At 41.2% G+C, this 13,614-nt stretch overlaps 1 protein-coding gene across 2 annotated transcripts in view; it reads left to right on the top strand.

Annotated features, from left to right (window-relative positions):
- LOC104465953 (growth factor receptor-bound protein 10-like) overlaps nt 1-4,924 on the top strand; it is a 7,872-nt gene extending 2,948 nt beyond the window's left edge. Inside the window, exons 4-6 of one of the 2 annotated variants that reach the window (XM_010079207.1) lie at nt 19-106; nt 3,394-3,487; nt 4,319-4,590. In XM_010079207.1, coding sequence (XP_010077509.1) covers nt 19-106; nt 3,394-3,487; nt 4,319-4,465 — 329 coding nt within the window. In that variant the 3' untranslated portion in view covers nt 4,466-4,590. Of the gene's footprint in view, nt 1-18; nt 107-3,393; nt 3,488-4,318 lie in introns of both variants that reach the window. The other variant, XM_010079208.1, reaches the window with a different exon arrangement.
- The last annotated feature ends 8,690 nt before the right edge of the window (nt 4,925-13,614 follow it).

The raw sequence follows: 13,614 nt of genomic DNA on the forward strand, positions 1-13,614 counted from the left end.
TTTTTCCTCTCGCCCCAGTTATTCATAGGACACAGCACTGGTTTCATGGCAGAATCTCTAGAGAAGAATCTCACAGGATTATTAAGCAACAAGGGCTTGTAGATGGGTAGGTATTCCTGTTGCTTGGTATTTATGATTTGATGGTAAGTGTTAAGAGAATATTCTGCTGTAATGGTTTACGGGTTTGTGAGCACTTCTGAGTAACCTGATTTTTGAGTAGTTCCATTATAGCCTGCCTGGATTTCAAAAAGCCAGAGTATGTGTTTGTAGGAGTGGGTTCTAATTCTTAATTTGAAAAACAAAATACGAAGAATACACTTAAACTTTTTTTTTTCCAATAGAGGCAATCAAGTTTTAGAGAATGTTAGAATTTGAAAGTAATTAATTCCTGTAATCTGCATTGAGGACATTTTTCAAGCAAAGCTGTACCTAGCCATTTGCCCACAAATTTATTATCAGGCATTTGTGCTCTTTTGCATGAATCAGAGCAGCTAATGGTGATTTATCACTATTTATTTCTCTTCTAGAGCAAAGAAATCAAAGTACCTGTTCTGGTGCTCTCTAAATGCCTGTAGTTGACATTTAAGTATCTTCTGAGCATCTCTGTTTACCTTATTTATATGTAGTTATGGTTATTGTAGGGAAGTTGTTGAAACTGCATTCAGTGGTTCTTTATTTGTAGGATGGGAAGAGCATGGCTTCCTTCAGTTCACTATCTCACAGCTGTCAAGGTTATGTTAAAAACTTCTGTGTTGGCTTCTCATGAGACAGTCAAGTTCAAACCTTTCTTTGGCATTTTCTGATTCAGGAGCATCACTCATCTTTGTGAAGAATGAAATATGTTAGAGAAATAGAAATTGCTAGTGCATGTACATATTCATCAAGTAGTAGGTTTTTTTATTGTTTTGGATATTTTGCTGGGCTGAGACTGTTGGGTTTTAGCTTAGCAGGTCAAACAGAGAAGAGAGTCTGAGAAAGAAAAGGAGCACTGCTGACCTCTTGGGCTTCTGGTTCTCTCACACTACAAATCTTCTTTACAATCCTGGGCTCATTTTGACTTCATAGAATCATAAAATGGTTTGGATTGGAAGGGACCTTTGAGATCATATAGTTCCACCCCCCCTGCCATGGGCAGGGACACCTCCCACTAGACCAGGTTGCTCAAAGCCTAATCCAGCCTGGCCTTGAACACCTCCAGGGATGGGGTATCCACACCTTCTCTGGGCAACCTGTTCCAGTGCCACGCCACCCTCACAGAAGAAAATTTCTTCCTAATATCTAATCTAAATTTGCCCTCTTTCAGCTTAAAACCGTTACCCCTCGTCCTGTCAATACACTCCCTGATAAAGAGTGCCTCCCCACCTCTCCTGTAGGCCCCCTTTAGATACTGTAAGGCTCCTATAAGGTGTCCCCAGAGCCTTCTCTTCTCTAGTCTGAACAACCCCACCTCTCTCAGCCTGTTCTCATAGGGGAGGTGCTCCAGCCCTCTGACCATCTTCATGGCCCTCCTCTGGACCCACTCCAACAGGTCCGTGTCTTTCCTGTGCTGTGAACTCCAGAGCTGGATGCAGTACTCCAGGTGGGGTCTAACGAGAGCAGAGTAGAGGGGGAGACTCGCCTTCGACCTGTTGGTCACGCTGCTTTTGATGCAGCCCAGGATACGGTTGGCTTTCTTGTTGCCTTAAGAATCCAGTGGCCCATCTTTCTTGGGCTTTTTATAAATGTGTTAATGCCTTTGAGGCAGTGTTCAATTTGTGCCTAGCCAGCTGACTTACTGTGAAAGGTGAAAATTGGTTACTTTGTCTGTAGTGAGGTCATTCAGTAGTGGCAAAAGACCCATGTAACCCTATGTGCTCTGAAATCTAGGGATCATGGTTTTCAGGATATAAAAGTCTTGCCTGTGTTTTTGTGCTCTGTGTTCTTGAACAAAAGAAGGTAGAAAGTTAAGAGTCTTCTGTTGGCTCATGTAAGGTGTTCAGCAATGTGTATATACAGCTGACACTGCTCTTATTTGGCTGTTTCTGGAAGCTATTGTTGAGGATGCATCTATATTTATAGTCATTGTTTGTGTGGATAGCCTGTTGCTTGCCAGAGGTTGGGTAGACACGTGCAAGATCAGTTGTGCTGAGCTTTGCTTTGTGCCACCAGCTTATGATACCATGCATTGTCTAAAATGGCTAGATGAAAAATAATTTAGAGATAGCTGCATGAACTGCTGTCACCACAGGGTGGGTAAGATCTTTCTCCTGGAGATGGATCCTAATGTGTAAAGTCTTTGGTTCCTTTTCCTGGCATCTAGTCTTGCTAGGACTAAAAAGGAATGTTCAAATACCATGCATGGTTTCCAGTGGTGGCAAGACATGCCTGTCTCCGAATATTGGACTGACCCTGGTTATAATGGTGCATTTTTGTGGTATTGACATTTCTCAATTGGTTCTGAGGAGCTGGAGTAAGTTCTTCTGGGTTCCTAAGATTGCAAGCAGTTCTTGCAACTCAGCCTTGGAAAAGTGTGTTCCTGGCTTAGTGGTTAGCAATTAAGAGGGCTTGAGGCCTGCCCCAGTACTGTGCTTGGCCATCTCACAAAGCCACTAGTGGTTAGCGCTGTGAGCCTTATGCCAAAGGTATATTCTTGTTTCTTGCGGCATGGAGAGGTTCTCCTTCCATAGTTCATAAATGTCAAGGGGAGGAAACATTTTTTGAATAGATTTTTTTTCTTCTTTTGTAAGTATGTATTTAACCATTTGAGTTAGGACTTAAACTTTGTGGGTCAACTTAAAAGTGACCGTTATGTCATGTATGATGTTGCTAGCTATACTCCTGAAGTTTATTCTTTTCCAGTGATGCTGGGGGAGAAATACCATGATAGTTTTCCCCATCTTGATAATGTGGATGCTACTTAATTGATAAGTCATTTTTAAGAAAGTATTGAGCTGTTTCTGTGCAATTGCAGCCATTTAACTTAAGCACAATTTTGCTAACACTGGATTTCTGTAAACTAATGGAAGATGCTGGAGAGTGGGAAGAGATTCTCATGTATTATTTTCCCAGCTACAGAAATCCAGATTTGCTTTGGAGTTAAATGAGGACATTTTCTTTATGAGAGTACATATCAGTAATGGAAAGCTTAGTTAGAGAGACCCTTAAAAATAGCCTTACACATAACATTCATAGAGGAAGAACTGCTGTCATAAATCTTTCACTTCTTGTTTCTTCATCTATTAGTGTTGCATAGCCATGGCATAAAAATTGAAATCAAATTGCCCGTTACGGAATCACCTGTTAATGCAACTAAAGAAGAGTTGGGCAATAGCACAGAATGACTTAGTAGTACTGATTATTTATGAAGAAGAGGATTGTGGTATTCAGTGTGTACTTAAAAATGTTCTCTCCTAGACTGTTTCTTCTCCGGGACAGCCAAAGCAATCCAAAGGCATTTGTACTTACCCTGTGCCATCATCAAAAGATAAAGCATTTTCAAATCTTGCCGGTAAGTAGATTTTTTTTTTTTATACTTATCACAAAAAAAAAAAAAAAAAAAAAAAAGAAAGAAAGAAATTTTTAATCATAAAGCTTGCCAACATCTGAAGAGACCTCTTATTAATTAGTGATGTAATTAACAGGGATGTTTCCATTAGCAAGTATACTAGCAAATATTCTTTAGAATTGTCAAATGTCTGATTAAAATTCTTAACACTGCCTGGAAAACTAGTGTAAGTCACTTAGGTGTAGAAGTAATGCACAGAACTTGTTCTCTGTGGCTGACAGCAACCACAGTGGCAGTTGTCTCTGTATCACTTATGCAAACGTAGAATAACTTAGGGAAACTTTAAAAAATTTTATCCTGGAGATTACCCAGTAATGTTGAGCTTAAAATAATGTCACACTGAGATGTCGAAAACCTATTTGATTTTTATCTTGATCAAAAAGGGCATCAGATGTTTAAGATAGCATGGACCTCTTTATTGGTCCAAACCCTCTTCTCTTGCTTCGCCTGCCAATTTTACAAACAGCTAACAAATATTTTGGGGTTTGTTTTTGGTGGGTTTTTTTTTTATGTAACGAAGACCAGTACTGTCTCTGCAATTTTCAATTACTCTGCCCACAAGCTTTCACTTCTATAAACAAAACATTTCAAGTTAGGTTAATGTACATTCTTCTCTAGTGCTGTGCATGGTTTCATGCAGATCTTTGGGAACTAGGTTGTTTGGGCCGTGCCCGTCATTTATCTTCCATCACACACTTGTACTCTTCATGTTTTGCCATGCTTGCATCTCTTTCATGTGCTGTCTAACTTGAAAAGGATGTTTTGTTTCCCCAGTGTGAAGATGATGGACAGATATTTTTCAGCCTGGATGATGGGAACACCAAATTCAGTGATCTAATCCAGCTTGTTGAATTCTATCAACTAAACAAAGGAGTCTTGCCCTGCAAACTCAAACACCACTGCATCCGTGTGGCCTTATGACCTCAAATCTGACTCTCACTGAAGACTGGATTTGCTAGAAGAGTAATTGTAAGAGAACGTTGACACTGGGGAATTGGCAGATTTGTAAGTTGGTAAAAATAAATAAAAGTATTATGCACCTTGGGACTCTGAAAGGGATGGATTCGACAGGTGCCAACAGACCAAGATTGCTGGTTTGTCTAACACCTAAGAGTGATTGCTGCTGAGTGTCCCAGCATCCCAAAAACGGGGGGAGGGTTATGTAAAACCATGAGTAAATTTGAAACAAAACTGGAAACTATCTTGGCTGGGCCACTTAACAGGAAAAAGTGTGAAGAGAAACCTTTGAAAAGAACTCTTGCCCTGGAATAATCTTGACAATTAAGACTAGTGTGTTTACTTTTTGTATTGATCACTTTTTTTGCACTCCTACTTTTGTTTCGGATATTGTATGCAGCCTATATTAGGAGCTGATGTGGCTTTTAAAATTCATGCAGGAGTTGGGTATTAATCTGCATCCTAAAATGTATGGAATGCTTCAGCCTAAAAGGATCTAGAAGAAAATCAAGAAGTATGTGTGTGTGTGCGTGCACACATATCTCAAAACTTCTCTGGAGACCTGAGGTTCGATGATCTGCAGATGTCTTTGAAGAAGCAATTCTAAAAGAACATACCACCATATACGTACTCTTAAACCTGTTGACTTGTAGCATTATGGCTGTAGTTTGTTGATGGCATATTAGTGGCATCCAGTCATGCAAAGACTGTATTAGATTCTATGCACAAATTTTTATTATTGGAGAGGTGGTTTGTTTTTTACAGCCTTTTGACTGTTTTCCTGAGGAAACTTGCCGTTACTAAATAGAATAGGACTGAATGATTACACTTGTATTTGAAACCACCATTTTTTTGTGAGAAGATTCTTCTGCGGGTAGTCTCAGTATGACAAAATATGACTGTTTTTAGCTTTATAGCTCCTTGAATTTTCAGACTGTTTCAAAGAGCTCTTTCCATATAGCAAAGCTACAGTGACACAAAGTTCTCCTGGGGAATAGGACTTCAAAACAACTGTACACCACCTGCTTTTTGTAGGGCCATGAAAGCTTACATGGCAAGAAAGACCATACTGGGAATGGAAACACATTTGATTGTGAACTAGCTGATGGCAATATCATCCATCAAGGTAACTGGTGATCCCTGTGTCATACACGCTAAAGCACGCCAGTACCTATGGCAGACAGCTGCGTATCCTGCTCTGGTGCTGGTTTGTCATCAGAACTATTTAATTGTTAAGGTTTAAATCAATTATTGAATGTTTACACAATAATAACTCTTTCTGATGATAAATCAGTTATTAAAGTCAGACAAGTCTCACCTTCATCCTCCAATTACAGATATCACTCTTTAAGCACACAGTCGGTGCAGGAACTGTTACTGAATTAACTTCATGCAGTTAGCCACAGTGAGAAGTATTCTACCCTGAGAACTTGCAGAGCATAGTGCAGCACGGAGCATTCTTAGGATGGTAAATGATTTACACAGGCTAGTGCATCCATTTGCCACTGGGTTTGAAATCCTAGCCATCTGAAAGGGTAAAGAAGGAAAACCAATCCTACGCCTTTAGGTCTTCACATAATGTTGAGAATAGCTTAAGACAAACCATTACCTGCCTGAGTCGTCCATATCAGCTTATAACTATGTCAATGGTATAGAAACACTGTATTTTAGTTTACAGAACACATTTAGTATTTTTTCCATTTAGTGTCTAGATATTAAAAATGAAGAAACTTGATTTTGTTTTTTTTTAGTAGAAGCCTTTTTTGGTTTTTTGTTTTTTTTTTTTAAATGTACATAGTGAAATGAGTGTTCCTGCTTTCTAGACAATTTTTTTTTTAGTAGAAGCCTTTTTTGTTTTTTTGGTTTTTTTTTAAATGTACATAGTGAAATGAGTGTTCCTGCTTTCTAGACAATGTATTTTAAAACCTTGAAATTAAGCTAACTTAAGTCTGACTTCACTTTGCATGCTTCTATTTGGCCCCTATTAGGAGAAAAAAGATACTTGTATTGACTACATTACCAGTTCAATAAGACCATTTATGCTGTAGTTTTAAGTTTTTCTGTTTACATAGCTTAGTGAAAACCATGCATTTTTCCCAGTAGGCGGATAGTATTTGCAGTGTTTCATATTTATAAAAAAAGCCTTGCATCTTATTTAAATTGAGAATAAAAGTTTGACTATGAATCATGATTTTTGTATGTAGATGGTTGACTTAGTATTTTGTATTTTTCCCAGCTAAAGTGAGCTGTTTTGAGAAAGTGACCACCTTCAAAGTGGCAACAATCTTACTTAAGCAGATCACTGCTTTGTCTTCTTTCTGCTGGAAAACAGTCAATACCACCTTAGTTTTCCAACAGATTCAGCTGGCTGCCAGCTCAGAATACCAAGGACTGAAGGACATTTGACTCTTATTTTTGTATTTAAATGACATGAATGTAAAGGGGATGCTCAGGGTTGTTTTGGAGCCTGTTGAATTTTTATCTTTTTGCCTGTGATTTTATTTTCTAAATAAATACTTCATGTAGCAATCTTGAATATGTTGAGAAGGAAAATGCCAAACCATTTTGGTAATGAGGTTACTAGTTAAGTTATGTTACAATAGGTGTTAAAGTACAAAAAACTTTTTATTTGTTAATTAATCTTGAAGAAACACGTGCCTCAGTTTAGATGTTTTGTCTTATCTTTTCTGCACTAAATACCTGACAGTTTGACCAATCAATGCACCTTTCCAGTGGCAAGACTTGCTTATCGTAAATTATATTGTCACAATGCAAGATTTAGTGACTGTAAAATGGAATAAAGTTTAAAGTTTCAGGGAATGCAAAAGGTATTAACTTAAGAGACAAAACCTTTATTCAATATGCTTTGCTTCATACTGTAAATAGCTTTTTGGCTTGTGAACCTAATTGTAATCTTTCAGGTATTTTTGTACAAATAAGGGACTGATATTCTGTTTCTTGTAATTAGAAATAAACGTTAATACAATGCTATTCATTTTATATGGGAATTAATGTCTTCTTTTGGATATATCTGTACACATGTATCTCTTGCCTTAATTCTGAGTTATTTGAGAAGGGTTAAGAGGTAAACATAATCCCCAAGACATCTTTGTTCTGGCTGTTCTGTCTTATGATTCCTATTAGGACAGATTTTCCTTTATTTAAAAAAGAACTTTTTTGCCCCTCTTGTTTGAGGAAAATTATTTGGGATATTCCACTCTGATTATTTACAATATTCATTTGGAAAGGTTGCTAGAATCAAAGCAGAAAATATACTGTGAACATCTTTTGCATCATAATATGAGGCTATAACTTGCTGAAAATGTACACTCTGCATAAAGCACTTTACTAGCCTGATACCCGATTGATGAGAAAACTTTTCAATAGTACTTTCAGAAAGCAATTATTTACCTCTGTAGGCCTTGTATTGGAGTGGTCCATCAGCACTGGGGTGGAAGAGCACACCTGCACAAAGTATGGTTTTGCTTAAAAAAGCCATTTTTTAAAGGGGGAGATTGGTGGCTCTCCTGGTAGATAGAATAATGGAAATGTTTCATGTTTTTGTTTTACGCCATCCTTTCCTGTTTCTGCCCTGCTAATCCATAGAAGCCATCTAATGCATTCCACCTCAAGCCTTAGTCACTCTCGGGCTTCTGCATGCTACGTCTTTACATGAGTTTATATTGCACTGGGGCATGAGTTATACATTCGTCAGCACATACAGGCAGAGTACTTATTTTGGGTTTTTATATTCTTACTGTTTCACTGAGCTGGACGAAGGAGACTGCTTGCATAAAGAAAGGTTTGAAGATGCCCATCTCTTGCTTAGCTAAAGGAAGCTGTGCTAACATTGAAACTGGCCCCCTCTGTAATCATTCAAAGTCAAGGACTATAATTCTACACAAACCTGAAAAACAAACAGACAAACCAAAACCAACCCCAAAACCTCACCTTCCCTTATTGTATATGTTATGTTTGGAACAGACAAGAAGATGGCATGAAAAAAAAAGCAGCACGGCAAGAAGGTGTTGGTGAGCCTGCCAAATGGCGGGGCAGTATTATCTCCATGTTTGTCGTGCCCACCACTGTGGCAAGTGCAAAGTGATGCCTGTGAAATCTGGCCCTAGACGTTAGCAGCCGGCACCCACTCTATCAGAACGTCACCGGTACAAAATTAATCTGGGTCAGAAATTAGTATATGGTACAGATTTGAATTAATTGACTGATACAAGGTTTGTGCTGCTTTTACATTAGTTGCAGGACAACAGATATAACATAATCAGACACCTGATCCCACATGAAGCATTCTAGCATGAAGTTCACCTGGCAAAACTGTTCAAATGTATTTGAATCGACGAGTAGATTTGTATCAGACTAGTGTTTTATAGCATGTGGCTGCAGCACTTTTATCCTGATATGCAGAACCCTAACATTAGGTTTATTTTAACACCAAATCACTGCTTCAGCCTCTACCCGCAAAACCAGATGAGAAAAACATCACCAGATGAGCCACTTCCCTTCAAGTAAGTAGAACTTCAGATGGCTTTGGGTTTATGTTATTGCTAATTTAGTGATGCTTTAATCTGGTTTGTTCATGTCCAGCTTGTGTATTGCTTTGTGCCTTGGGCATTGCTTGTCTTAACATCTTTGAAACTTCAGTAACAGCAGATGGAGAAAAGAGATACTTTCCTTTGAAATATCCACATTGCCTTAATTTGGGTTGCTTCTGCTTCCTAAATCTTATGTCTTCCTCCTTAACTTGGAGCACAATTTGATCAGTATTTGAAAACCTAATATAACTACAACTATGTCTAAGAGCTATATGATTTTCATTAGATATTGCTATTAGTCACATCTGAGACTTCAAAATATATTAGTTTGTGTAACACTCACATTGCAAACTCTTAGCCCGAAGACATTCTGCTCTAATTGCTCATCATTTTGCACTGATACTAGCAGCTGTTTTATCAAGAAAGATTGGTTCATCACAAGACACTGAGCTGTGATTAACAGGGTCTTACAACACTTGTTAGTTAACCAGGTTTGTATGCTTTGCTATAATCAGGTGTTTTCCATCTGTTGGCTGCAAGATTCTGTTGCCACAATTGGGGAACAGGAAGATGAAATTATAAACACAACTGCCAGCTCTGAGTCAAAGTACAGCCTGGGTTTTTGGGCTCTGAAGCTCAGCTCAGCTGCAGTCAGAGGTATAACTCTTTTGAGAAAAGAGAGCTCAGAAGAGCTAGACTGGGAGGGAAGGGAAATGGAGTTGAGAAGGGAATTACTCTTGGGCAGCACTGTCCGAGTGATGGTTTGGGTGTGACTAGGAACTCAGTGAAGACAGTGGTGTGATGCCCGAGTGCTGCTCACCATTCCCTTAGAGTCAGTTTCCCCTCTTCTTCCCTCAGATTTGTGAAGGCACTTCTATGTAAAGACTTCCATTTTATTTGTCTTTGGAAACACATTCTCCAGAGGTGTGAGGATTGGCATTTTGGGTTATCAAGCAGAGAAATAACTATGGAATTGGTGTTCTCTACCTGCCCATTATCCAAAACAATCTGTCCAACTGCCGTCAAGAGAAAAGGAAGGTAAAAGTATGGTTCTGCCAACAATTATAAGAATGGTTAAAGCAAATGGCTAAGTTTAGTACTGAAAATGTACAATTTCATTGTCCCACAAAGAATACATCCTATTTTGAAATAGTTTAGTTAGACCATTTCAGTATTTTATTTCCTCCATAACGCTTCTCTTGGCTGATGAATTTCTGCAGGATATTAATGTGCTTTGCGTGACTCTTGAAACTCGTAGTTTGCAGGTTAGTGTAGTACTCTTAAGAATCTGCTCCAAAGACAAAAACAAATAAAGGAACGAGTCAAGCTGTAAGGATTAGAGCTTCCTGAAAAATTACCCCACAGCTAGTCGTGGAAGAAAACAAATTGATAATTACAGAATAGGTGGGTAGAAAAATTAATTTGGTTTTTGACTAAAGACGATGTGGTTTGTTAAAACAGATGGCTAAGCAAGGACAAAAATCGTTGAAGGCTTAAAATGTTTGCCTCAAAATATTTACAAAAAATTGCTGGAACAAGCGACCTGCTCTAGAAAACAGAGTGCTTCAGAGAACAGAGTGTGCCTGAGAAGGCATTGCATCTTCTTGCTTGTATGCACATCTTCACAAACAAAATTGTAGAAGCTGCTGTCCTTGGAAAGGATGAAGGAGCAGGAACTCCTAGGGCAAGAGCAGGGAGGGAGGATTAGGATGCAGTAAAAGTGGAAGAGATACAAGGAAGAGCAAAAAAGATGATCAGAGGAACAATCAAATATAGTAAGACAGTTCAGCCAACTAGAAGGCAGAGACTGACGGGAGTATACTAGACTTACAGAAAAACATAGGCAGCTGAGCAGAATATGAAACATTTAATTACTATCTCTTTCAATACAAAAGTTGCAGAGCATCACCTGAAATGTGCAGGGGCTCTGTTCAGGGAAACCAGAAATATTTCTTAATAGGCTGCTCATGTAAGCTCTAGTGTTCTCCACCACAAAATGTAGCATGTGGCCAAAGTTCACTTGGCTTCATGAGGGGCTTAAATATCACGATAGAGAAAACTCAGCTCATGGACATTAACTACAAAAATAACACCTCTCACTCTGGAAGTCCATGGGCCACATGTCACCAAGTGCCAGGAGGAGTCTTTAGGGGAAAAATCATTACTTGACAGCCCATATTTGTACACTTTCTTCCCTGCATATCTACTACTAAGTATTAGACAAGGTATCGGGCTAGTGAGATTTTTGATCAGATCCAGTACATGTGTCCACATGAGGACGAGCTCATACAGAAACAACTGGAAGGTTGCACTAATAGCTGAGGAAGGACCCAGAAAGCATGTGGCACAATCAAATGCAGGCTCTCTTCAACTGAATTAAGGCTTCCCTTAGAGAAACAGCCATGTAAGCACTGAATTTGCTTCCTACCACCCCAGAAGGTGATGCCTCCAGGGTCTGTGATGGCTGCCCCCACCCTGCCCAGCCTGCTGCTGGGGGGGTTTGCTGGAGGCATGGGGGCTGCCTGGTTCAGCTGCTACAGCAGAGCAGAGCCCATCAGGGCCCTGAGGATGTACTGGTAGTGACCGGCTTCATCTGGCCCTGAAACAGGGTGATAAATGCCAGGGACTGAGCTGAGCTTACTCCTCATCCTCTAAAATGGGCACTGTGCTGGGAATGGATACTGCTCACTTTCAAGTCAGGAGCAGGTATCCTAAAAGTTGTGCTTAAATGGGTATCTCTGGGCTTTTTTGTTCAGCAGCGCAGAAAGGTGTGTTGTGAAGGCTGCTCCCTGGTAAAATGCCACTTTTCCTCCCGCTGTGTGGGAGCTGAGGAGCAGGAAGGAACATGTAACTGCTGAAGCCTGGCATTTTTCACGCAGATGGCTGTGCAGCAGGAGGGAGAGGGCTGTGCTGGGGTGAGCAGGCCAGGCCCGAGGGGGGCCTGTGAGACTCCCCCTGGCTATCCACCGCTGGTCTGGCAGGGAGAGAAGGGGAAAGAGCACACGCTGGCGCTCACCCTGCTTACGTTCTGGAGCATTTCAGGGGAGCCTGCTCCAGAATGGCCTCCCAGCAGCACCCATCAAAGGGTGGCAGGGCAGAGGGGCCTGCCAGGCAGTCTCCTGGCCCAGCCAGAAGGCCCCCAGGCAGCCGCTGCCCTGCAAGGGGCTCTGACCCCTTCTAGCAGAAGGACAGCCCCCAACAAACAGGAGTTGGTTCATTCTGCTCATTCCCAGTCTCTGTTCCTGACTGGCTTAACTTCTGGAGTGAGTCAGAATGCAAAAAGTCAGTCTTCCAAAACAAAAAATAAGTAAATAAATAGATAAATACGTCTGTCACGTGACATACAGGCCAGCTGAAATACAGCCTGGACTTTGCCTCATTCCAGAGGTGAAGGAAGACAGGTTTTGCGCTCCAGAGAGCTGCAGGCAGGGAGTGTCCCCTGTCCCATCCCCCCAGACCTTCAGGTCCACTGCCTGTGGTGTCGAGGCCAGGCCGGGCCGGCAGAGGGTGGCCACTGCTGGGCCCCCACAATGAGCCCAGGGTGGTGGGGTCTTGGTCATGTATTAAACATGCGAGGGTTTTTTTTTTCCTCCTTCTTTCTTTGGTTTGGTTTGCTTTTTTTTAATGTCAGCGACTGAGCAGGGCAGAACCCTGGGCCTTGCCTCCCGTAAACCAGGAATAAAGCAGCTCTAAGTGAAGCTCAGGCGTTTGCCAGCCTCCTGCCGGGCACTTGCTGCAAATGGCGGCGCTGGCTGATGACTGGCAGTGCCGCCTGGGGCCAGGCTGATCCTGAAGGCAGTGGGTGCCTATTCCCTCCCTTCCCCTGGCAAGGGGAGCATGCCTCCGGTTTGGGATCATGAGGGCTTCACCTCTCAGCAGTGCTGGGGCAGCCGGCCAGCCTCCCCCTGCCCCTGAGGCACCAGGACATGGGAGCTGCAGCCAGCCAGGCCCCGGGGTGCGGCGGGGGGGGGCTGGGGAGTGTGGCTTTGGTGCGTCCTTCATTATCCCATGTTTTCTATTGTGAACCACCAGACATATCAGTTGTGTAGACATCTTCATCAACGTAATTCCCTGGCTTCAAATCGGCAGAGACACAATGTGCTGGGACTGTTGGCTCTCTATGTTCCACGTGCAGTTGGCACCCAGTGTATTTTCACTTGAGGCTCTGTGAGTAAGTGAAAAGTCCCATGTCCTTCCCATTGTAATGCCTGTGAATTGCCGCTGAATGAATTCACAAGTTTTCTTTTTTTTCCCTTGTTGAGAAAGAATGACTGACAAACTAATGAACATAGTGCTACACGTGGTTAATGATTAATGAAAAAGTGCTGGACAAGCGCAGTAGCAATGAAGACCAGGTAGTTACTGGAAAAGCCCCTAGAAACTTCTTGAGACCATAATTCCTGAGCTGCTTCTGGTGACCTCTTCCTTACAGAACAGGGCAATATATAGGAACTACAGAAAATACCTGTTTCCAAAGTACCTGGAAAAGGAGTGAAGTCTCCAGACAGGTAAGGATAAACTCACTAATGTCTGAAAGTGAAGTTACCTCTGTACTTTCACCAG

This window comes from Pterocles gutturalis, unplaced genomic scaffold (genome assembly GCF_000699245.1).
Source record: "Pterocles gutturalis isolate BGI_N339 unplaced genomic scaffold, ASM69924v1 scaffold41578, whole genome shotgun sequence".
Taxonomy (NCBI): Eukaryota; Metazoa; Chordata; class Aves; order Pterocliformes; family Pteroclidae; genus Pterocles; species Pterocles gutturalis.